We start from the raw sequence: 27,138 nt of genomic DNA on the forward strand, positions 1-27,138 counted from the left end.
CATAAGTTTCCTTCAGTAGTATTAGTTTATTGTCACTGAAGTCATTCAATTTTTCATTCAGTAAAATACGTAGAGAGCCACGGATTCACTTTCACTGTTATAAAGTATTTGTAATCATATTCATATATTACTAATTACTTACATTACTATTTACATTTTCTATTGTATTTTCAATATTTACCCTTCTATTTCACTTACACTATGTTAGTCACTGTCACTTTCAGTAAGATAAAACTATAATACACTGTTCAATCATATGTACTGAACATCCATTGCTTTCACTTGCTATTTACACATTATTTACACATTATTTCCACATTACTCTCCTTTCCCACTTACACTTTTAGAACTGCTTCTGACTGTGGTAATCAAAGAACCAGGTAACACAGAGGGGAACCTGTCACTCAGTGCACTGCCAAGAGGTGCGTTTGTGGTCAGGTGTGCAGCGGGTGGTATGTGCACACACCTGACACCTGCGGATCGCAGCCTTCCTTTTACCTGTGGCAGGCATTAGCTCCAGTCTGTGCCGATCCATATACGCCCTCTGCTCAAGTCGGTCAGGAAGTGTTACCGGATAGCGCCTTGGAGTTGCTGCTGTCACCCTACCATATCTTTCCAGCAGCTGCTGAACACAAGTCCTGGCGAACAACCTCAGGGAGAAGGACTTGGGTGGCTTGACCTTCATCTTGTACAGGATGAAGGCGTTCAGCATCGTCATATCTATGAGATGCAGAAAAACTTTCCTGTACCACCTAGTATTCTTCCTGAGGCAGTTGATCTCACCAATCATCATGTCGGACTTGTCCACCAGCCGCATGTTGATATTGTAGTCTAACACAGCATCAGGTTTCATCACAGGTTCGCCTGTCCTACGGTCGACCTTCCCACTGTCTGTCATTTCCCCCTTATGTACAGTGGTGAGCATGTGCACGACTCTCTTGTCATGCCACCGTATTGCCAGCATCTTCTCAGACTTGCGTAGGTGCACGTCTCCTCACTGCGAGGTTCCTGCCTCTGTGAATTTAGGGAAGTGGGCACGATTACTTTTGACAGTGCCGCAGGAGCCAAAGCCGTGCCCTGAAAGGTATTTGGCAAGTTTCGGTGCTGTATAATAGTTGTCTGTATACAGCACATGATTCCCACCAAAATACTTTTCAAGGAGCACTTTCACTACACAGCCTGAGAAGCCAAGGGGGTGTGTTTTATCCAAATCGACAGTGCTGGCTGAATAAATGACGAAGTCAAGGATGTATCCCGTCTTACAGTCACACAGTACAAAGAACTTGATTCCAAAGCGATGGCGTTTGCTTGGAATGTACTGTACAAACCGAAGGCGTCCTCTGAACAAAACCAAGGATTTGTCAATGACAACCTTCTGAAAGGGGTGGAAGAATGACATAAACTTATCCTTCATTCTGCTCAGAATCTCCCGGATCTTCCAGAGTGGGTCGGTTTGGAAAGGTACATCGTTGTCGGCAAAGTGCAGGTTTCCCATGATGTTCCGGAAGCGATCTCTGGCCATGTACTTATTGAAGGTGGGTGAGGGTAGTAAGGGGTCCATGGACCAGTATTCTTCCAACTCATGCTTCTTTGAGTGTGGCATGAGAAGCATGAGGGCAAAGAACACATACAGCTCCTGCACTCCCAGCATGGACCACTGTTGCATCTTGGCTGCACCTGTACCACTTGCAGCACGTTGTGATTCATACCTGTTGGTCTCATCATATATGTGCTGCATGACTTCGTCATCTAGGAAGGCCAAAAGGTAGTCCACACACTCAGCATTATCGTCACGAGTGAAGGCAGGCTGTACTCCTGAGGAGCTCTCATCAAAAACTAAATGTTCTGGCACAAAATCGGACCCTTCCGTCCACGCAATGGCGTCCAGGATTCCCTGTCATGGCGGTGTAGGGTGGGTGAGGGTGGTGGGTGGCTGTGAGGCAGATTTATCAGGTTCAAGGCCACTCGCACTGACCTTGGGTTGCCATACAACACTAGCAGCCCTTACTCTAGTACCAACTCTACTTTTACTTGTCCAGGATTTACCTCTTCCTCTACAGCCTGCCTTCACTGTTGATGCTGGTGGTGACTCCGATGACGAAGACTCCAGAGATAATTCAGCAGACGAAGAGGAAGAAATGAGTGAAGTGGGGCTTGGGGAACGGGGAGGTGAATCAACTCGGAACTCATGGCGGGCTGGGTCACGCGGGGCCATTGTTCTGGGGCTAACACGCCGCCTTTTCACTCGCTTCCCAAATTCCTTCCCTTGCTGCACTAACGGCTCTTTTCCCTTGGAGCTAGGGATAACTTCCGACACTGAAGCACTCGTAATAGCACTTTCTGGCACGATTTCCTCACCCGGCTCATCACACGATTTACCCGAAGAGTCAAAATCACTATCCATCATCACCATAGACAATTCTGCTAGTTCACGTGCCACTGCAGAGTCACTAAGTCCTTTCCTGCTTCCCTCATGACTTTTTATGGGTGTAGAGGTCACGGGACCCTTTGCAATGGGCGCAGAAGTGGCAGAAATGGCGGAGTGCGAGCGCGACATGGTTTGACCACAGCAGAGGACAAGGAACTAAATGCCACGGCTTATCTGAGAAGGCAAGGGTTGACAATGACACTGAGGCTGACAGCTGATAACTTACATGCTAATAAATTATTGGTAGAAAATCTCAGTAATAAATAAAGAAATAGGTAGTTCCAGGTGAATGAAATGCCACTTAGGATTCTCCCTTCCTTTCTGACATATATTTTTATTACAGACATAGATTACAAGGCATAATTCAAAGGGGAAATTACCGTGGTAATGTAGCGAATGAATGCATGTGAGGTGTTGTTAGGTGATAATTAGCCAATTCCTGGTGTATAACACTATCACTTACCTTATTTTTTTTTGGTATATATTATTTTGTATAAGTATAGGGCATAGGGCTTATTTCAATGGATGAAATCTGTGGAAAAATCCGGGGGAGATTTGCTTACCGCAGCGCGGCCGGGGAGGTGAGAGGACAGGGTAATGGAGGGCAGGTAGGGAGGGGAGTCAGGATGGGGGGAAAATTGCTAAAATGTCAACAATGGATGGGAGTACAGATGAGATTTGGAGTGCTGACTAGTGTTGGACATTGGCAGTACTGATAGATGATACAAGCCACCACTTGAAAGCCCGGGATAATTCAAAATAACACAGAATCACAAAAGTGACGCCTCGCGGTATGATCCATTGCGCCCGAGCGTCACGAAAGTGACGCCCTGCGGTTAAGGGGTTAAAGAAAATAAACTGTCTTGGAACTGTATACACTGAGACAGTACACAATAAAAAGGGATTATGATTGCTGTCTTTGAAGAACATACAGTAAGACAGTACACACAAAAAAGGAATATAATTTTTTAGAAACAGTTAATAATAGGTAATAACAGTGACAGGTATATTCCTGAAACAGCCAATACCCAGGCCATGTGATTATGAGTGGACGATGGGAGGGGACGAATGGTAAATGGGGAAATTGATAGATGGCCAGAGAATAAGACTTATGCAATCTGATGATGTGTTCTCTGTCTGTCTGTCTGTCTCTCTTCCATCGCTCCTCTCTCTCTTTCTCTCTCTCTCTCCTAGTCCGTTCCCTCCCTTACATGACAGCCGTCTGGTACTGATGCATCCACACAATTATATTACAAAAGATCTATGGATATCCACCAATGCAGTACAGCTTTCCAGTATATAGCATTACACATTCACTGATAACATTAAGTGATGAGACCTGCCTGAGTCGCACAGTGTCAGGATATAAGGGATAATATATACAGCACTAATATACAGCGAAGGAGACTGATGAATAATACTTTTTTAATACTCCACTGCATGATACTAATCGTTTTAACAATCTAGAGTTCACTTATTTTAGGTAGCTGTATCAATCTGTATTTAATCCACTGTATGGCCAGACCTGCTCTTCGGAGGGGTAGTGATAGACTGAACACTTCCACATGCTGACAAAGTACGAATGAGGAAAGAGGTTTGTAGAGAGAGTCACCTGTGTGAAAATGGACGTGTTGTATTTGGTATGTCTCTCTCTCTCTCAAGCAGGGAATCAATATTTATGTCCGAAACTGTACAGTGACGAGGATACATCTAAGTAGAGTTCATTCTTTTAAACTATACCCATTTCACTCTAACTTGGCCTAAAAATGCCATCTCTCCTGCTTCACTGCTCAGTTGTGGCAATAGATTAACACTAAAATATGGTGCTAGTCACGAAGAAGTGCCATGGAAAGGATGTAGAGCTGCAGCACCGTCTTTTTCTGTCACTGAACTATGTGAAATTACTAAAAGACGAAAATCTGGACCAGGTTAAGGTGAACAGTCCATAGGGGGAGATTTTGGCCCTTTTGCAGCAAATTACACGTAGCTCAGTGGCAATACTATGGCTCTTCATCCTTTCCATAGCACTTCTTCGTGACTAGGATTTTAGTGTATACCTCTTATTACAATTAAGTATTCAAGATAGAGAGATGGTGATTTTACGCCAGGTTAGAGGGAAGAGAGTATAGTTTGGGTACATGAAAAGCAGAGTGGCTGGTAGAGTAGTTCATGCAGCTCCGTAAATACAGCCTTCATTAACCCTCTCAGTAAAAATAGGGTCACCTGAACTAAATTTTAAAAAGTCCAAAAATGACAAGAATTAATTTTAAAACACATGGAGGTGGTTTGGCCATGTGGAGAGGATGGAGAGTGGGAGACTGACGAAGAGAGTGTATGTGAGTCAGGTGGATTGGGGGAGAGGGAGGGGGAGGCCAAGGATGAGATGGAGGGATGGAGTGGAGAAGTATATGAAAGAGAGGTGTGTGAGCTGGGAGCAGGGCAATGAAATGGCGGGGGACTGGGCGACATGGAGGCGATTTGTTTGTGGCCACCCCTTACGGGATTAAGGCGTCTGGCAATAGATAGATAGATAGAATTTTAAAACCCTGTCATCGTATGGAAGGGATAATGCCCGGATGAGTGAACGACAGACAGGAAGATGCTAAAAACGGTATGCAGAATAAATCGCTAAGGAAGTAGTGCTAGGAAGGCTAACATCTAGGATACAGCTCAAAGTATCTGGTGAGAAGTCAGGTGAGAATTAAGAGAGACGGATCAGGTGTGGGCAGCTGGGTGTGATGATTGGATGAACACCTGTCGACTGCACGAGGGCTATAAAGGTTGCTTATTTTTTATGCTAGGTTCAATCCTCCCCTAGAACACAACCCGAAAGTTTATACGACATCGAGGTCCCTTACTGTACTGAATAGGGACTAGGGGGAAACAAAATGAGTCCGCCAGTCCGATCGGTCCTAGAATCACACTCGGGTTCTATCAGGTGGGGATGGAACGTTCTAACCAATGTATCCCACAGACTGTAAACAGGAAGGGGCTGGAGAGAGGGGCGTGTAGGTGAGCTGTGGAGGATGAGCTGCTGTTGGCAATGGTATCTGGGAGAAGTTCAGCCACGTGGAATTAATGGGAAGGAGAGACCAAGGAGTGGGAAGGGGGTGACCAAGCGTGAAAAACGACACCAGGGCAATAATATGCGTAAGTGTGGGTGTATCAGATCAGGGAGTGTATTCATTAACTCTCCTAAGCTTCAATTGTGTGTAAGATTCTTTCTATATACGTTTCTCTACCTACTAATACTCCTAGTTCCATCTACATTACCTGCCAACCCATGTTATGTCTTATCTTTCTTCTAATCTCTAATATCTTCTAGTATATTCTTCAGTGCCTGCCAGCCATCCCTACAATCTGCCTTCTCTAGCCTCTACCACCTAATACCTCGCAGTTCCCTCTATAATTCTGTCAAGCTACTCAGTCTAGTACTCTCTCGAAATATATAAATGTTAAAAATAAACTTCCGTCCTCTTGCAAGAATTTCACTACTTGACATACCTAACAAATACGGAATCAACACATCTCTTGTCCTCCTTATGTGCATCTTACTCTCACACACACACACACACACACACACACACACACACACACACACACACACACACACATCAATTTTTCTGTTCTTGCTTTCACCAATTCAGCCAATACACCACACATCTTTTCTATCAGATAACTAGATCTGATGTGAGAGGTGTAAGACTGAGAGGAAGTCCATCCATCCTATTCGTGGTCTTCCTCTCAGTCTTACACCTCTCACATCAGATCTAGTTATCGATTGGTGAAAAAGATAACTAGATCTGATGTGAGAGGTGTAAGACTGAGAGGAAGACCACGAATAGGATGGATGGACAGTGTGAAGAGAGCGCTGGATGCGAGAGGGATGTCTGTTGAGCAAGGAAGAGTGGCTGTGCGTGACAGAAATAAATGGAGAGAAATTGTGAATGAATAAGTGATGACGCAGCCCTGAGGGGATATTCTCCCGCATTTGGTCTGATCAGCTAGTCAGGTCAGGTGCGGGTAAGGGGATGGGTCTGTTATGATGTGGCAGGGGTAAACCAGTTCTGCTGTCGGGCCCTGCTGTGGATGTCACTGATTGCGTTGCGCAGTTGACCCTTGTGCGGTGTGATGCGGTGAGGATCTGTCCGTTCTCCCCTTTGGGGCTAAGATGCGAATGAATGTGTTTGAATGGATGAGTAAATGGAGAGTGAGTCGTCCTGTCTCGGCTACCTCCCTTTCCTTGGGGGAAGCAGCCTAGGTATATAGATAGATAGATAGATCGCTAAAGTTCCATAGTCTCTCCTATCACCGTTTTCTTTATACAGGGGGTACATTAATACTTAGCTTCCACCCCTCCTGTAATCTCTCACGACCCTAGTTCAGCTACACAGACAGCAGATCCAGTGTTTAACTATCCACCCCTCTCCACTATACCATTTCTCCACTCACACCATCCACCCCTGCAACCTTTCCTGTCTGTATTTTATCCACATTTGAACACATCTCTCTCCTACTGAAATCTCTCTTTTTCCCACGTACACACACTCGTTCTCCCTCTGGTCTACCTCACCCCGAAGCTATCACGTTCAGAAATTGGTTGAAATGTTGGCTGACTCTCTCCAACATCCAATCTCTTTCTGCTAACACTCAACCGTCCATTCCTTTCACTCCTCCACTACTCTTACTCATACTTCCAACTCTACCTTTCCCAACTTCCCTTTGAAATATCCTCTAACTTCTTTTCCAGGTAATTCTGTATTTGTCTTTGTTTTTTTTGCTGCTAAAAGGTTCGCCCAGCTCATCTACTATATCTTTTATTATTATTATTATCATTATTATTACCGTTTTGCGTTTCCCTTCTCTTATACCGTCTTGCTTGTCTCCTTCGTCATTTCCGCTACGTCTCAGCCATTCCTCGTAGGCTCCATTTTTAGCAGTCATCGCTAATGTCACTTTAACTCTGTGATAACGTTTGAGATTATATTTTTTGTGTATTATTACTGAGTAGAATAATCTCGCGTAAAGTAATTAAAGTCAACTTGCTGATAATCTTGACTAGGTAACACTATATAAAATTATGCCACCCAATTTAGAGATATATAAATAGATACAAAATTACTTAACCCCCCCAAAAGTGACCACCAATTTCCGATAATTCTTTTGTCTTCTTTTCTTTCCTCTCTCTCTCTCTCTCTCTCTCTCTCTCTCTCTCTCTCTCTCTCTCTTACTGGAACTAGCGTAGGGGTAACTACTGTATAAAGGGTGAAAAACAGGTACAAAAGGGCGTGCTGGTGCGGGGAATCAGTGCTTAAAGATATTACCACCATTACTGCCACACACTAATTTTGCCCTGGCTCCAATACAGTCCAGGCCCCGTATTCATAGCCTTTCCTGATGCTTACTTGTGTATGGAACTCTCGGCTTATTATTTTACCTTCCTTCAATACTCCTCATCTATCATTCAGCTCACGACCAAATGAGAATGAATATTAAGGGGATAGCATACGGAAAAGCACACTGATTTCTGATAATTAACTGCAATTGAGACTTCTTTATCATGGAACTAGGAGGGAATCTTCATAAATATGGACTCCAATGATGGCAGTCTGGCGAAATGGAAGGCAAGCGAGACCTAAATGTGGGTATAGTCAGAAGCCTAACTGTACGATGCTGAAGTGGGTGCTTGTGTGTGTGTGTGTGTGTGTGTGTGTGTGTGTGTGTGTGTGTGTGTGTGTGTGTGTGTGTGTGTGTGTGTGTGTGTGTGTGTGTGTGTGTGTGTGTGTGTGTGTGTGTGTGTGTGTGTGTGTGTGTGTGTGTGTGTGTGTGTGTGTGTGTGTGTGTGTGTGTGCTGGTTACGTGGCAGAGGTGGTATACATTTAGCAAGCGTTTACCCTGAGTCGCTTCCATAATTACCTTCGTGTTATGACTGCAATTGATATTAAAGTGTGTAGGTAATTGTTATTGACTTGGTGGAAGTGAGAGTCTAATAACTATATAATTTACTTTGAATGTTATTATGCAGAGGGTGTCAGAAAAATTCTAACCACATTTCATGAAGCTATAACCAAAAATTGATGAAAATATTGGAAAAAAAGAAAAACCAACTTCACAGCATCTCCTGAAATTCGTGTTGGTGTCCACATTATATTTTTCTGTGAACTCTCTTAAGCGATAAAAATTCAATATTATTTTCACTTGGCTCTCGTGACATGTCCACTTTACTGGGACTGGATTGAAGTTAAATTTCAGTTACTATACAGCTCGCGGGTTGGGTGAATCACACAAGGAGATAAGCATGCGTAAAACTGATATAAATAATACTCTCAATTACCGGCAGGTGAATGAGTCCTGCTGATGAGTGACGTGTTGTGTGGTGTGAGTCGCGAGGAGTAACAGAAATCAAACAGAACTTGCCAAATACAGTACATCACGTTGCTGTATTGTTCATTCCACAATTACCTCACAGATAATGGTTTTAAGAAAGGATTAGACGTGTGGTACCAAGTCTTACCAAGTCTTAAAGGATCACAGAACAGGGAGGTATCTGGCAATTTCCTCCCTCCTTCCCCCTCCATAATTACTGAAGGACAAGGACAAGAGACAGCTTCGTGGAACTTCAAGGCTTAATTACACCTCGAGGGTGACCTAGGAAACTTGTTGTATATCGTGCCGAGAGAGAGAGAGAGAGAGAGAGAGAGAGAGAGAGAATTAGTGTTGCACCTCCCTCCTTTTACTAGGGTTGTTTCAATGACCACCTTATTTTTTCTTCACTTTCTGCTTACATTCCTTCCCCATAACGGTGGACACGCAGTACCTGTCTACCGTCACACCCTCCCCCCGTTTCTGCCAAGTTCTCTAATGCAAGAATTAATTGATATTCTCAATCCTTCACGTACATAACTGGTCAAATCTGAGATCGTCTTTCTCAACTTGCCTCTCTGTCTGTTCAGGCATCTCAAAAAGAATGTATTTTGATTTTGGGTCTTTGTTCAATTTTCAGTGGAAAGGGAGACTTTTTACAGACTTTCAGCCATCGTTTATTTCACTCTCTCTCTCTGTTTGCCTGCCTGCCTGTCTGTCTGTCTGTCTCTGTCTCTGTCTCTGTCTCTCTCTCTCTCTATGTCTGTCAGTTTGTCTCTGTCTGTCTGTCTCTCTTTGTCCCTCCCACCCTCTCTCACTCTCTTTGCCTGTCTGTCTGTCTGTCTCTTTCTATCTATCTATCTATCTATCCATCCACATCCTCCATTTCTATACTCACAGACTAAAATTCGTTTCCTTTCCTCTTTCAAACATTCACTCTCAAGTTTCATCTTAAACACATGACCCAATTTTCTTATTAGTATGCGACTGACATTTCTCAAAATTAATATAAGCTTATGTGTCTGGCAACCAACAACTCGCTCTTGGTTTCCATCCCTATAGCCGTAAATATCATGATGAGTAATTTGTCAACATTTGCAACTTCCTGGTTTGGGCAGACGTGGCAACCTTGGGACACCTTATTTTTCCTCTGTTAATTGCAATGCCACAGTCTCTCTCCGATGCCCTCATGCAAGGTCTCGTCTCCCTGTCTCCGTCTCACCCTGCCCCATACAGAGGTTGGCTTGGTTCTCCCTCCCTGCCTTCCCCCCTGCCACTCACATCATCTGGCCTCGTCCTCCCTCTCTGCGTCCCCCTGCCACTCACATAATCTGGCCTCGTCCCACCCTCCCTGCGTCCCCCTGCCACTCACATAATCTGGCCTCGTCTCCCTCCCTGCATCCCCTGCCACTCACATAATCTGGCCTCGTTCCCCCTCCCTGCATCCCCACTGCCACTCACATAATCTGGCCTCGTCCACCCTCCCTGCTTCCCCACTGCCACTCACATAATCTGGCCTCGGCCTTCCTCCCTGCTTCCCCCCTGCCACTTACAGCAGTTGGCCTCGTCCTCGCCGTGCAGACAGTCTCGCTTGCGGTCGCAGCGGAGGTATGGAGGCAGACAGCGGCCGTCCCCACACTGCACCCACTCATCATCATCACCATCACCATCATCATCATCATCTCCCCGACACCGCTCATCATCTACAACACAACCAAAGGATAATAATTAAAACACAGACATATAAACAACAACAATAATAACAACAGCAGCAGCAGTAGGTCTAGTCATTTGCAACACAATAATTGACACAAGCAACACACAATCATCACCAACACTATACATTAATACTCAAAACACCATGACTATCACTTCCTCAGCACAGTTGCTCCGCTGAAAAACAACCAGAGGATTCACACACACACACACACACACACACACACACACACACACACACACACACACACACACACACAGATAACTAGGCCATTCTCACAATATGAATAGTAAATTATGGCTATACGGAATATGATGAGCCTTAGTTATAGGTACGACCGCGTCTCCTTGGTTACTATTCAAATCGACCTGCCAATCTAACTACACCTGGCTATTAACTGAGCTGAGAGGGGCAAAAGATCATTACTAAGTTTGAAAAAATACCTTCTAATTAGTTAATATATCTGTCTGATTTAAAAAGGGTTCCTCATAAGACCTTGGATAACAACTAGAGACTCGTAGTAATATATAACGCTATTTAATATATACTGTGGTACTGACAGTTTATAAAAGTACTCCATCAAGATCTGTGTAAACCCTAACACAACATTCAGCACCACAATCACCACAACCACCACCACACCCACATCACAACACTCATCACAATACCACACCGCAATCAAATATATTACACATCACTCATTTGTCACTTCAATAATCATCACACCACTGCGCCATCACTAACACAACACCAGCACAACACTCACCAAAGCACCATCATAGCACTACCACCGCAGTCACCATACCCGTACTCATAAGACAGGTAGCCAAACAACAGAACCACAATACTACTCACCACACACGACCACAATCGCACCATCACACCACAACACTCACCACAGCCGTACTCATTGGAAAGGTAGCCACATCACCTCCACAGCACCACCACAGCACCACCACACTACTCACCACAGCCGTACTCGTCGGACAGGTAGCCTCCGTTGTGGCAGTCGTTGAAGGCGTCGCAGATGTGAGGCAGGGCAACACAGCGGTCCTGAGTCCTGTCCCGACTGGCCACCGTACACCACAGAGCCGACCCAGGCTGGCACACCTGTACACCTGAACAATACCGTACATCAGGTTAGTACTACAGCTGCACACTAACATATATGCACAGCAGCAGCACAGCCTTCCTGAGTTCTATCCCAGCTTGCCACAGAACACCATGGAGACGACACGGACTTGCACACCTGTACACCTGCACCTACCTTCACACCACACCTTTCTCATTACTACACCTGGACACTACACCTGTTTAAGCTCTCCTCCTGCACACAACACCTCTTTTATCACTGCCTACGTAAACCCAGCCTATATTAGCCTCACACCTGAACACAACACACAGTGGAAACCTTACACCTGCATCGCCACACCTGTGTTAACCCCTATGACCCTTGACAGTTACACACATATCTATTTAACTGAAACACAGGCTTTTCCAGTGTTAAGTGTTAAATCAGGCTTGACCAGTGTTGTAAGTGTTAAGTGTAGTGTCTTTCAACAACAATTAGATCAGTTAAGTGATGCTGTTTTACCAGAATATTAAACTAACACACCCACTATACACACTCGTAAACTCATAAGCTAACACACTCATAAACCAACACACCCACTATACACTCTCATAAACTCATAAATCAACACACTCATAAACTAACACTCACTATACACACTCAGAACTCATAAATCAACCCACATAAACCAACACACCCATTATACACACTCATAAACTCATAAACTAACACATTCATAAACTAACACTCACTATACACACTCATAAACTCATAAATCAACACACTCATAAACCAACGCACCCACTATACACACTCATAAACTCTTAAACTAACACACTCATTAACTAACACTCAATATACACAATCATCAACTCATAAATCAACACAATCATAAACCAACGCATCCACTATACACACTCAGAACTCATAAATCAACACACTCATAAACCAACACACCCACAATACACACTCATAAACTCATAAATCAACACACTCATAAACCAACGCACCCACTATACACACTCACAAACCTCTGCTCAGCCTTAGATCACAGCTGTCATCATTCCACACCTGTACACAATAACGACAGCCTAAATTACATACCTGCCCAGTTCCATGATTCCATACCTCCGAACAGTCTGAAACTACAATCGAAGAACAAGTGTATTTATGCTATCTATCTGTTTGTCTATCTATCTATCTATCGGCCTATCTGTCTATCTATCTATTTATCTGTCTATCTATCTATCTTTTACCAAACGCCTTAATCCCGTAAGAGGTGGTCACAAACAAATAGCCTCCACGTCGCCCTATCCCCTGCCATTTTGCTGCCTCCCCTCCAACTCACACCTCCTCTGTCACAATGATATATCTTCAATGATGCGTCAGATTGTATGAAAAATAAAAAAAAGAAAGAGAATGGTAAATTATAAAGTACATAACAGGTAATGAATGATCAGTGGGTAGGTATGTGAATAAGAATGAGTAAATAATAGTGTGAGGATGAGTATGGGTGACTGGGAAAGGGTGAATATGTGAGTGAAGGTGGCACAGATAAGATGGATCAGTGAGTGGGGAGGCGTGAGAGAGTGGCAGAGAGGGGTGAGATAACAGACAGGGATTACAGGCACTGGGGCATGGAAGTGGAAGTGGGATAGGAAGGTGAGATGAAGTGGCAGGAGGGTGAGGGGAGGCGGCAGCAGGGTTAGGGGGAGGGGAGGCGGCAGCAGGGTTAGGGGGAGGGGAGGCGGCAGCAGGGTTAGGGGGAGGGGAGGCGGCAGCAGGGTTAGGGGGAGGGGAGGCGGCAGCAGGGTTAGGGGGAGGGGAGGCGGCAGCAGGGTGAGGGGAGGCGGCAGCAGGGTTAGGGGGAGGGGAGGCGGCAGCAGGGTGAGGGGAGATTGTCAGTAGATGAGGGATGGTGACAGCTGAGTAGGAAGGGGTGTGAGAGGACTGGAAAGAGTTGTGACAGGGGAGAAAAAAGATGCAGGGAAGGGGGAATTGTGGTGGTGAAGTGCTGTGGTTAAGGAAACGAAGCGTGAGAGGGATGAAGGGGAGGTGTGAAAGAAATGAAACTGTGAGAGGGACGAGAGGAATGTGTGAGGGAGAAGAAAGGTGTGAGAGAGATAAAAGGGTGGTGTGGGAAGGAAGACAAAGGTGTGGTGGGATACAGAGGTCAGTGTGTGAATGAAGGGAACTGTGTGGGCGTGGGGAGAACAGTGTGGGAATGAGGTGGAAAATGTGTGGGAGAGGGAGGTGGACACAAGAAGAACGAGGGAAGGAGTGGAAGGTGGAACTGTGAAGCCTGTAACAGACACAAGATCCGTCACCACGTCAAGACCTGGAACACAATATCAAAAGAGAATAAACGGGACACTGAGAAGAAACATCATCCCACTGACGAGCCAAAACAAACACCTATAACAACGAAATGAGTACCTTAACCAGTCCAGTTCTATTATTGTAATTAGATCCTTTGCTTTGGCTAAAACTAAACTCTTCTCTTCTACAAATGGGAGGTTTATATCAGTCAAAAGATTAAAACAAGCAATTAAACCAATGTCCTTAATATCACTTCCACTCTTATTCGTGGATATAATTATTTTTCGATTCCACGTCAAATTTCGCTATCAGTTCTCACCCCTGCTCCCGTCGTCTTTACCCAGTATTCATTCTTAATATGCCTCCACCCTCTGCCCCCCCCCCTCCTCTCGCCCCCTCCCCCCTCCTCCCCGCCGTACCGTCGATGACAGCGTAGGTGGTGCAGTTGGTCTCGTCGGCGCAGTCCGGTACACAGTCACATTTGGCGTCACACACGTTGCCGGCAGAGATACAGCGGGAGTTAGCACAGCGGTACTGCCTCTCTGTGTCACACTCCCCGCCTGTAGGAGACCAAGAATGAGTGAGATACAAAGTTGGCACAGCGGTACTGCCTCTCTGTGTCACACTCCCCGCCTGTAAGAGACCAGGAATGAGTGAGATACGGAGTTGGCACAGCGGTACTGCCTCTCTGTGTCACACTCCCCACCTATAGGAAACCAAGACTGAGATACGGAGTTGGCACAGCGGTCCTGCCTCTCTGTGTCACATTCCCCGCCTGTAGGAAACCAAGACTGAGATACGGAGTTGGCACAGCGGTACCGCCTCTCTGTGTCACATTCCCCGCCTGTAGAAAACCAAGACTGTGATACGGAGTTGGCACAGCGGTACTGCCTCTCTGTGTCACACTCCCCGCCTGTAGAAAACCAAGACTGAGATACAGCAAGAATTGGCACAGAGGTATGGCGTCTCTGGTTCACACTCCGCGCTCATGGTTGACATAATTAGAAGGAAAATTTGAATAAACAATTGCACAATATACCCCTCACTCTGCCAATTTCTACACTTGACCTATTAACTATTCACTACCCAATACAAAACCTCAATCTGTATCTCTCAAGCACCGTTTCACTTCTATACGTAAGTGATGGAACTTCATTTTCATTGCTCCCAGGCTTTCCACATGAGCTTAGTTTTCCCATTCCTTCATTCCACCATGCCGTTCTCCTGAATCCGCTTAACACCACAGACCTCTTTGCACAAATTATATACTGAAATTCGACATATTTCTCCCGCTTCGTTAACTTCATCTGCATCATATCTATCTAACCTGAAATTAAACCTCAAATAATTTTCCTTTCATCATTTGCTTCAGTTTCTTTCCGACACGTGCCCTTCGACCTGATGTGTGTGTGTGTGTGTGTGTGTGTGTGTGTGTGTGTGTGTGTGTGTGTGTGTGTGTGTGTGTGTGTGTATGTGTGTGTGTGTGTGTGTGTGTGTATGTGTGTGTGTGTGTGTGTGTGTGTGTGTGTGTGTGTGTGTGTGTGTGTGTGTGTGTGTGTGTGTGTGTGTGTGTGTGTGTGTGTGTGTGTGTGTGTGTGTGTGTGTGTGTGTGTGTGTGTGTGTGTGTGTGTGTGTGTGTGTGTGTGTGTGTGTGTGTGTGTGTGTGTGTGTGTGTGTGTGTGTTGCCACGTCCCATTTACCCTAATTTTTGACATTAACTGATGAAATGAGAAACCTTCCCTCGCACCGTCAGAGTGAGAAATTCTCCTAGTATTTCACCTCGTCTCCTTCACACTGACAGTAGGGCATGTCCGTCACTTTCTTCCCTGCATCATCACATCAGAGAGTCATGTATGGGCGGAGATACTAAGCCTCTCTCAGGTTAGAACTTGGAAGGCAAAATATTAGACGAACTTTAACCTCAACTGCACTTCTTAGCAATGCTGTGTCCAAAACCTCTCTCTCTCCACACACACACACACACACACACACACACACACACACACACACACACACACACAGAAAATCAGCCACTGTGTTCTGCTCCATGACCTTTTGTTTTCCGATTTGCACACCTCATGTTTACCTGTTTATCCGGTAATATTGGACCAAAGCTCAGGTGAGACATAATTCTCTTCTGGTACACACTTGCAGCTAAGCATTCCCAGCCTCATTCACTCACGGCATTCACTCTTCATCCCTCAATTCTAATTTTTCATTATTTATTTTCGTATTTAAAGCATTCACTAAATTATTCGCTTACTGTGGATAAAATGTTTTCACGCTTCTTCGAAACTCTCTCTCTCTCTCTCTCTCTCTCTCTCTCTCTCTCTCTCTCTCTCTCTCTCTCCTCTGGTTTCCCAATCATCGGCAAGACACACACACACACACACACACACACACACACACACACACACACACACACACACACTATATTCCAATTTTCATCTCCTCGTCCGTTCCCTGCCATAACCCTTGACCCTCTCCATGCCTTTATTGGATACCACTAGGCTTGCATCACCACACTCACTTTTCTTTACTACTACTACTACTACACACACACACACATACACCAGACACTCATTGTCCATCACCATCACTCTTCACTGTGGTTTCATTCACTGCACATACGCCCAGATGTGCATAGCCATTCACTCACGTTATTCATACATTTAACTTTCCTTGTCGCATCCTCCAAGTCTTGCGTTTATTTCCCTCAATAAGCAAATCTATCCCACTATCCCAGCGTCCCCTACCCCTATCTTTCAGTATGGCTTCACCCAGTTCAGGTACAATCAAATGCATAAATCAGTTCGCCTTCCCTTCCTCTTCTCAGTGATGGATTGATAGCTCCTTGAATGAGACGTAGTGAACAGAGGTGCATGAAGAACACAAATGAATAACAACATACATCTCAGCACACATGAACAACAACATACAACTCAGCACACAGATGAATAACAACAAACAACTCAGCACACAGATGAATAACAACATACATCTCAGAACACAGATGAATAACAACATACATCTCAGCACACAGATGAATAACAACATACATCTCAGCACACAGATGAATAACAACATACATCTCAGCACACAGATGAATAACAACATACATCTCAGCACACAGATGAACAACAACATACATCTCAGCACACAGATGAATAACAACATACATCTCAGCACACAGATGAATAACAACATACATCTCAGCACACAGATGAATAACAACATACATCTCAGCACACAGATGAATAACAACATACATCTCAGCACACAGATGAATAACAACATACATCTCAGCACACACATGAACAACAACATACATCTCAGCACACAGATGAATAACAACATACATCTCAGCACACAGATGAATAACAACATACATCTCAGTCCACAGATGAATAACAACATACATCTCAGCACACATGAATAACAACATACATCTCAGCACACAGATGAATAACAACATACATTTCAGTCCACTGCGTCACATGTAAACGTCAGTAAATACAGCAGTGAAAGATGGGATGGGGAGGGGACAGGATTATGGCGCTTGATTGTACACTTGGCCACTTTTGCAAACTTTACCTCCCAAAAACGAGCAAGGGGAATTGTGGAAGGACGCGTCTCTCTCTCTCTCTCTCCTGCTGTCTTTCGTCTGACACTGGTTTCGTTTCTTTTACAATTTTACTTCTTTTTTTTCCTACCTTCAGGGCCCTTTGAAATGTATTTTTATTTTGCGTGTACCTTGATAACTTACTAAAGGTTCTTGTTATAAGTTTTGTGTCATATTTATTAATTTTTGACGGTTTTATGTTTCTATCTACCTCTCCATCTATAAATCTATCTATCTATCACTGTCTGTCTATCTATTATGGGTGATGAAATAGCACTAACCTATTTCTCCAACACATCGCAAGTATAGCTTTTAGTGGACAGAGCAAAATATTTTCTCCCTTACTAGCTTGTGACTCATTATCTATCTATCTATAGCCCGATGACCTAATCAGGCAAAGGGTGGCCGAAGACAAAACGCCTCCAAGTAGCTCTGTCACCCACCATTTGACTGCCCTCCCCCCCCCAACTCACTCCTCCCTCCCTCATATAACTCTCAACTCCATCCCTCCACCTCATCCTCGGGCTCCCCTTCCCCCTCCCTCCCTCCACCTCACCTACATACACCCTCTCAGTCAGTCTTTCATTCTCCAATCTCTGCACACGTCCAAACCACCTCAGTGTATTTCTCCCACTGCAGAAAAATATACGGTATATATAGGTCGATTCATATAGGTTTGGTCTTAGTTCGTAAATGGAAAAAAGCATATGGTACTTGATTTATTAGGCAATTCATATTTCAAATGGATATGTAACAGGACATGATACACAGTACGCAAAAAGGCACATGATTGGAGCGTCCCACCCTGTCTGTCTCTGTCTGTCTCTCTCTCACTCAAAGTTGCCTCGCCACTGCTAATATCTAGCTCAGGATTAAAATGTCTCTGTTTGCACTATATTATAAATCAACATCTCACTCTGCCCTGTTAATTGAAGTTACATTTTCTTTGGATATTCAGTAGATTATATACTCCCATTCACTTATTGCAAAGACACGACAGGAAAATGGATCTCGTCGGAGATATTCAAAATGCAGCCGCCTTGTTGATGATCCATACATTAAAGACAGATACAACTTTAAATTAGGACTGATGTATTACCTGTTTCTTAAAGGAGTTACCTGATGTCCTGTCTAACTCTACCACATACATTGCCTATCACTGCTAATCTTATTATTGATACGGCACCACGGTTCATCCTTCACCTCGATGCAGACGTTTGTTGGGCACGCACGCACTCACGCATGTACACACACACACACACACACACACACACACACACACACACACACACACACACACACACACACACACAGTCCCATTCTCTTCACTAGGGGGTAAAGCTGAAACTGTGGCTATCTGTACTTCCAAAATTGCATCCTCCATCACTTTCCCAACACCCTGCAGCCTCCACCAGTTTTCTAACATTAGTAGCAGTTGAAGGTGTAGCTGGTATGCATGGTGTGCCTGGAAGAAATGAAAATGGGGAACGAATGATAGCGATGTGTGTTGAGCGAGAGATGGTGATTGGAAATACGCTGTTTGAGAAGAAAGATATTTATAAGTGTACATGGGTGAGACAGGAGGGTGGAAGAGTTGTTGACAGAGCTTTGATGGACTATGTGGTTGTGTCTAGGAATGTAATAGGAAGATTGTTGGATGTGAGAGTTCTGAGAGGGGAGGGTGGAGGTAGGTCTGACCACTACCTGGTGGAGGGAGAGAGGGGAGGGTGGAGGTAGGTCTGACCACTACCTGGTGGAGGGAAAATTAAGAGTAGGTAAGAGATGGGTGAGAGCTAGGAGGGTTAGGTGTGGCAGGGAGGTTTTGAAAATGAGTGAGTTGGATAAAAGAGAGAAAAAGATAGAATATCAGGAGAAATTGAAAGATGAGTGGAACGCACTGAAAGATCAGGAAAATGGCAGTGTGGAGGAGGAATGGATGTTGTTAAAGAGTGCTGTGGTGGGGCATGCAGAAGAGGTGTGTGGTGTGAAACGTTTGGGTGGTGGTGTAAGAAAAGGAAGTGAATGGTGGTGCGAGGAAGTAAGTATGGCTTTGGCTGAGAAGAGACGTGCATATGAAGTGTGGCTGCAGAGGAGGGATGAGATGTCATATGAAAGGTATAAGGAAAAGAGGAATAGGGCGAGAAGGGCTGTGCGTGATGCTAAAGTGGCAGCAGATGAGAGGTGGGGTAGGCGGTTTACAAAGAATTTTCAACAGAATAAGAAAATGTTTTGGAAGGAGGTGAAAAGGGTGCGAAAGGGAGAGTCTGGGAAGGAAGAACGAGTAAAAGCACAGGATGGAAGGATGTTAATTGAGATGGATGCAGTACGGAAGAGATGGGCAGAGTATTTTGAAAGATTGTTAAATGTAGAGGAGGAAAGGGTGGCTGAGATTGTGGCAAATGGAAGGGTGCAAGGAATAAATATGTTGGGAGAGTTGAATGATTCTTTGATCACGAAGGAGGAAGTGGAGAAGGCAGTAAAGGAGATGAAAACAGGGAAAGCTGCAGGTATAGATGGGTGTGCTGTGTGGAATGCCTGAAAGGTGGTGGAGTGACTATTGTTGACTGGTTAGTAAGATTGTTGAATGTGTGCTTTGTGAAAGGTATGGTGCCAATTGTCTGGGCAAGTGCTTGTGTGGTCCCGTTGTATAAAGGCAAGGGTGATAAGTATGAATGTACTAGCTTTAGGGGTATAAGTCTGTTGAGTGTTGTAGGTAAGGTTTATGGTTGAGTGTTAATTATGAGAGTTAGAGAGGGTACAGAGGGAGTGATTGGTGAAGAGCAGTGTGGCTTTAGGAGAGGGAGGGGATGCGTGGATCAAGTGTTTGCTGTGAGACAAGTGTGTGAAAAGTATTTAGCGAAAGGCAAGGATGTGTTTTGGGCATTCATGGATTTAGAGAAAGCGTATGATAGAATTGATAGGGAGGCTTTGTGGACTGTTTTAAGATTGTATGGACTTGATGGTAGGTTACTAAAAGGGGTGAAAAGTTTTTATGTAAATAGTAGAGCGTGTATAAGAGTGGGAAATGCTGTGAGTGACTGGTTTCCTGTGAAAGTGGGGCTGCGACAGGGATGTGTGATGTCGTCTTGGTTGTTTAATATTTACATGGATGGTGTTGTAAGGGAGGTGAATGCAAGAGTTTTAGGTGGAGGTCTGAGTCTGGTGAATGTTGATGGTGGAGAGTGGAATCTGAAGCAGCTGCTGTTTGTAGATGATACTGCACTGGTGGCTGATTCAGAGGAGAGATTGAGACAGTTGGTAGAGGAGTTTGGAAGGGTGTGTGAAAGGAGGAAATTGAAAGTAAATGAGAATAAGAGAAGTGATGAAGTGTACGAGGTTGGTAGATGGTAGGGGGATGAATATAGCTTTGAATGGCGAGTTGCTTGAGGAGGTAGAGTGTTTTAAATATCTAGGGTCACATGTTGCTGTGGATGGAAGAATAGATGCAGAAGTGAAGTTTAGAATAAATGAAGTAGGAAAGGTGCTGGGAGGAATCAAAAGAGTGTTTAGATGTCGTTCGCTTAGAATGGATGTAAAGGGAAGGTTGTATGAGGGTGTTGTGGTACCGACTGCGTTATATGGGGCTGAAACATGGAATATGGGTGTAGCAGAGAGGAAAAGTTTGAATGTAATGGAGATGAGGTGTCTGAGGAGTATGTGTGGAGTGACGCGTATGGATCGAGTGCGAAATGATGAAGTGCGAAGGAGAACTGGAGTTGTTCGGGAGATGGCTGGTAGAGTTGAGCAGAGGGTGTTGCGATGGTTTGGGCATATGGAGAGAATGGATAATGAGCGATTGGTGAAAAAGATAACTAGATCTGACGTGAGAGGTGTAAGGCTGAAAGGAAGACCACGAATAGGATGGATGGACAGTGTGAAGAGTCACTGGATGCGAGAGGGATGTCTGTTGAGCAAGGAAGAGTGGCTGTGCGTGACAGAAATAAATGGAGAGAAATTGTGAATGAATAAGTGATGACGCAGCCCTGAGGGGATATTCTCCCGCATTTGGTCCGATCAGCTAGTCAGGTCAGGTGCGGGTAAGGGGATGGGTCTGTTATGATGAGGCAGGGGTAAACCAGCTCTGCTGTCGGGCCCTGCTGCGGATGTCACTGATTGCATTGCGCAGTTGACCCTTGCGTGGTGTGGTGCGGTGAGGATTCTGTCCGTTCTCCCCTTGGGGCTAAGATGCGAATGAATGTGTTTGAATGGATGAGTAAATGGGGAGTGTGTCGTCCTGTCTCGGCTACCTCCCTTTCCTTGGGGGAAGCAGCCTAGGTATATAGATAGATAGATAGATTAGTATTGGTATTAGCATTAATAATGGTAATCCTAGGCTCAGTTAGAGGAACCCAGTGGACTGCAGGCTTACGTTCCTCTTCTGCAGTCCACCACCTTTACATTCAGGGATAGGGAAGTGAGTGAGAGACGTTTGTATAGGTAGGTAGGTGCGACCCCTGGTTATAAATGTGCGGCCACCCCCTTCATGTTGGTATTAAAGTGACATCTACAGCAAACAAGGGTGCAGTAAGGTCTGGTAAACAAAATAAATCGCTAAATAAACTGTGCTAGAGTTTCCTAAGCTCACTAGTATACAATTCCATGCATTTATCACTGCCCTCTTTATTCCACCTTAAGCCTCACTAATTCCTGCCCCCCTGGTCATTTATTTACTGTGCTTTACCGTGGGGGAGGTGCCGGAGAAGGACGCCTTCACGTGGTGGCACCGATATAGCTGGGTGACTCCACTACCGGGTTATACAAACGTCCCTCAGTTCCCTGCCTATCCCCCCAAAACGAGGATGGTGGACAGCAGGAGGAGGACAACTCAGCCTGCAGTCCACTGGGTTCACATTTCAGTTGAACCTGGGGCTATAACAACAACAACAACAACACCAACAACTACTACTACTACTACAATATCAAAAAATACAACTACAAGAACAACAACAACAACAACTACTACTACTGCCACCACCACCACTACTACTAGTAACACCACCAAAACTACCATCACCACTATTACTATTTCTGCTACCACCACCACCACCACTACTACTATTATCACTACTCCTGTGAATAACTTGCTGACCCTCTCCAAGCCAAGAAATAAATGGAACTGACTAAAACATTTTCTCCCTGTCTTTACGAATAATGTCAGTATTTGTGTCGGCTCCTCAGTTCATTATTTCCCTTAAGCTGCGTTGTCCATTGACCAGGATTACGCGGGATTAGACAGGGATTAAGGCGATTACGAGGGGAAGGATTTACAGATGCGTCAACGGTATCAATGTTGCCAGAAGGGATTGTTGTTCTCGATGGTACTTATTTCGTTTGCAATTTCTGTTATCAAATTTGAGTATATCTTTTAGTCTCGTTAGCAGGTAAGGAAGATGATGAGTTAATTACGGCTCCTTATCTATCTACCTTTGCCCGTAATGTTCTCCTGTTGCCAAGGTTAATTATGACCCCTTACATTTACCCCACCTGTAACTTCCTCCTGTTGCAAAGGATAATTACTGGGTTAATTATGACTCTTTACCTAATTATCCCCACCTGTAACTTCCTCCTGTTGCATAGGTTAATTACGGGGTTAATTATGACTACCTAATTAACCCACCTGTAATATCCTCCTGTTGCAAAGGTTAATTACTGGGTTAATTATGACTACCTAATTAACCGACCTGTAATTTCCTCCTGTTGCAAAGGTTAATTACAGGATGATTATGACTCCTTGCCTAATTACCTCCATCTGTAATTTCCTGTTGCAAAGGTTAATTACTGGGTTAATTATGACTACCTAATTATCCCCACCTGTAACTTCCTACTGTTGCAAAGGTTTTTTACTGTGTTAATTATGACTACCTAATTAACCCACCTGTAATATCCTCCTGTTGCAAAGGTTAATTACTGGGTTAATTATGACTACCTAATTAACCCCACCCGTAATTTCCTGTTGCAAAGGTTAATTACTGGGTTAATTATGACTACCTACTTAATCCCATCTGTAATTTCCTCCTGTTGCAAAGGTTAATTACGGGGTTAATTATGACTACATAATTAACCCACCTGTAATTTCCTCCTGTTGCAAAGGTTAATTACTGGGCCAATTGGGACTCCTCTCATTACCTTCACCTGTTCTATCTATCTATTGCCAGACGCTTTAATCCCGTAAGGGGTGGCCACAAACAAATCGCCTCCACTTGTTACAAGGCTTAATTCTCCGACACTTCACAATGAGCTAATACAAGTCTGACAATTGAAGCAAATGTTTATGTTATTTTCCATTGCAATACACACAGCCAAGCAATGTACGATGTTGCATAACCGGACTGCGAATGCTATGTTTTACGATTGCATGACCTGACACACATATAAAGGTTCCCGGAAGACACAGTTAGCTACAATAATAACCTAATTGGCAGCTAAGCAGATTTTCCAGAGTGCATGACTAATGGAAATTCTTTTTAGCATTTAGAGAACGGGAACTGGACAAAAGAAAAAAAATACTACTACTAATACTGCTACTACCACTTTAACTCAGTAGTAGTAGTAGTAGTAGTAGTAGTCACAATAATAATAATAATAATAATAATAATATGAACAAGAAGAAGAACAAGGATAATAATAAGGATAATAATAACAACAATAACAATAATAATAACAGCAATTATAATAATAATAATAATAATAATAATAAAAACAATAACAAAACTAATAAACATTCCACAACTCCTTGAGGCTCACAGCACGCATACCTCAACAAGCATCACAAAAGGACGTAAAAAAGGCAGTGCAAGTGAGGCAGTGCAATTGAAACCACTTACATCTTATCATCACAAATTCTAATCAACTCCGGACAGGCTTATCACACTTAATCACTTAAATCCGATAAGGTCTTAATTTTACGCTTATATCCAGACCATTTCATGCAGTCTAGAGGGTTCCTTTCACACTGGAGGGGTTGGATGCAGCCTTAATTAACTCCTTCCACAGGTGAATCTCCCACCTGAATAAAATCGTCTGTCAGCGAGAATGAAGTGAAAAATACAGACTGGTAGTGAAGGGTTAAAGCGCCTGATGAAGCCTTCCTTATGTCCCGCTTTATAGGGCTCTCTGTTGAGGTGAATATCGTTCAAGGTTAGACAGAATGGATGAGAAGTGGCGTCCTCTAGGTGAAGGGGTTAGAGGTGTGTGTGTGTGTGTGTGTGTGTGTGTGTGTGTGTGTGTGTGTGTGTGTGTGTGTGTGTGTGTGTGTGTGTGTGTGTGTGTGTGTGTGTGTGTGTGTGTGTGTGTGTGTACAGTAATTGGAGCCAGAGGGACAAGGGACAATATACAGTACAGTTCGATAAAGCTATTGTACTGACATCTGCTGAAGACTGGTGTGTGTGTGTGTGTGTGTGTGTGTGTGTGTGTGTGTGTGTGTGTGTGTGTGTGAAAGAGAGAGAGAGAGAGAGATGTGGTGAAGACCTTCAATGTACTGCCAGGGAAAGAAGGCGGAGGTGAGGGATGAAAGAGAGTGGAGTAAGGGGGGGTGAGGGGTTAGAGAGAGGGGGTAAGAGGGGGTGAGGGGTGAGAGAGGGGGTAAGGGGGTGAGGGGTGAGAATGGGGGGTGAGGGGTGAGAGAGGGGGGTAAGGGGGTGAGAGGGGGGTAAGGGGGTGAGAGGGGGGTAAGGGGGTGAGGGGTGAGAATGGGGGTAAGGGGGGGTGAGGGGTGAGAGAGGGGGGGTAAGGGGGGTGAGGGGTGAGAGAGGGGGGTAAGGGGGGTGAGGGGTGAGAGAGGGGGGTAAGGGGGGTGAGAATGGGGGGTAAGGTGGGGGTGAGGGGGTAGAGGGGGTAAGGGGGGTGAGGGGTGAGAGAGGGCGGGTAAGGGGGATGAGAGTGGGGGTGAGGGGTGAGAGAGGGCGGGTAAGGGGGATGAGAGTGGGGGTGGGGGGGTGGACTAAAATAAGGTACACTAACAGTTCAGTTCGTCGGCGTGGTTGTCTGTGCAGTGTGGCCAGCCATCGCACCAGTAGAACCGATGGACCCGACCCCCTGAACCACACACCGCGAAGTGCTCTGTAAAAACACGAAAATATAAACACACACACACACACACACACACACACACACACACACACACACACACACACCGCGAAGTGTTCTGTAAAAACACGAAAATATAAACACACACACACACACACACACACACACACACACACACCGCGAAGTCCTCTGTAAAAACACGAAAATATAAACACACACACACACACACACACACACACACACACACACACACACACACCGCGAAGTCCTCTGTAAAAACACGAGAAAATATAAACACACACACACACACACACACACACACACACACACACACACACACACACACACACATACACACACACACACACACACACACACACACACCGCGAAGTCCTCCGTAAAAACACGAGAAAATATAAATACACACACACACACACACACACACACACACACACACACACACACACACACACACACACACACACCGCGAAGTCCTCTGTAAAAACACGAAAATATAAACACACACACACACACACACACACACACACACACACACACACACACACCGCGAAGTCCTCTGTAAAAACACGAAAATATAAACACACACACACACACACACACACACACACACACACACACACACACACACACACACCGCGAAGTCCTCTGTAAAAACACAAGAAAATATAACAACAGTAGCATTTACCCTCACCACACACACACACACACACACACACACACACACACACACACACACACACACACACACACACACACACACACACACACACACACACACACACACACACCGCGAAGACCTCTGTAAAAACACAAGAAAATATAAGAACTAGCATTTACCTTCACAGCACACACACACACACACACACACACACACACACACACACACACACACTGTACAAAGCTACCGTATCCTGGTTTCCTCAAGATATGAGTGCCAGTGTGTGTGTGTGTGTGTGTGTGTGTGTGTGTGTGTGTGTGTGTGTGTGTGTGTGTGTGTGTGAAATTTCGTAAAAACTAAATACATAAGTCTGGATACAGCAAAACGAATAATACATCATCGGGCTGAAAAGGTGAAGGCTTTATTAATTTCATCTTATTACAGGTAAGAATAAATAGTTTCACCTGGACACCACGGAACATATTTAGCCACTACAGAGTAATTAACCTGTTCTGAAATACATTACGTTATATTCCTTTTCAATTACCATTATTGATTAACTGAGGATGAGATGGAGGGATGGGGTGGAGAGGAATATGAGAGAGGGGGGTTGTGAATTGGGAGCAGGGCAGTGAAATGGCGGGGGACAGGGCGACGTGGAGGCGATTTGAATGTGTCCATCCCGTACGGGATTGAAGCGTCTGGCAATAGATTGATAGATGGATAGATTATCTGGCTGAAATAATTACCTGTGGCAACTTCATTAAGAATCACATTTTTTTTCTTTCGTGCTTAATGACTGCACAATAATGAAGTGCAGTTTATAAAAAATTGGATAATCAATAATAATAATAATAATAATAATAATAATAATAATAATAATAATAATAATAACATCAATAATACTAATACT

General features: G+C 44.4%; 1 protein-coding gene across 1 annotated transcript in view; it reads right to left on the minus strand.

The window, feature by feature from the left end:
- The window catches only part of LOC145414034 (G-protein coupled receptor GRL101-like), a 208,725-nt gene that overhangs the window by 107,960 nt on the left and 73,627 nt on the right, over positions 1 to 27,138 (minus strand). The window contains exons 6-9 of the mRNA XM_080283600.1: positions 25,481 to 25,579; positions 14,319 to 14,459; positions 11,477 to 11,626; positions 10,345 to 10,494 (exon numbers count right to left, since the gene is read on the minus strand). Of these exons, the coding sequence (XP_080139726.1) occupies positions 10,345 to 10,494; positions 11,477 to 11,626; positions 14,319 to 14,459; positions 25,481 to 25,579 (540 nt within the window). The remainder of the gene's footprint in view (positions 1 to 10,344; positions 10,495 to 11,476; positions 11,627 to 14,318; positions 14,460 to 25,480; positions 25,580 to 27,138) is intronic.

The sequence above is a fragment of the Coenobita brevimanus genome, chromosome 98, assembly GCF_032717465.1.
Source record: "Coenobita brevimanus isolate Jiangsu-jjx chromosome 98, ASM3271746v2, whole genome shotgun sequence".
In the NCBI taxonomy this organism is placed as follows: domain Eukaryota; kingdom Metazoa; phylum Arthropoda; class Malacostraca; order Decapoda; family Coenobitidae; genus Coenobita; species Coenobita brevimanus.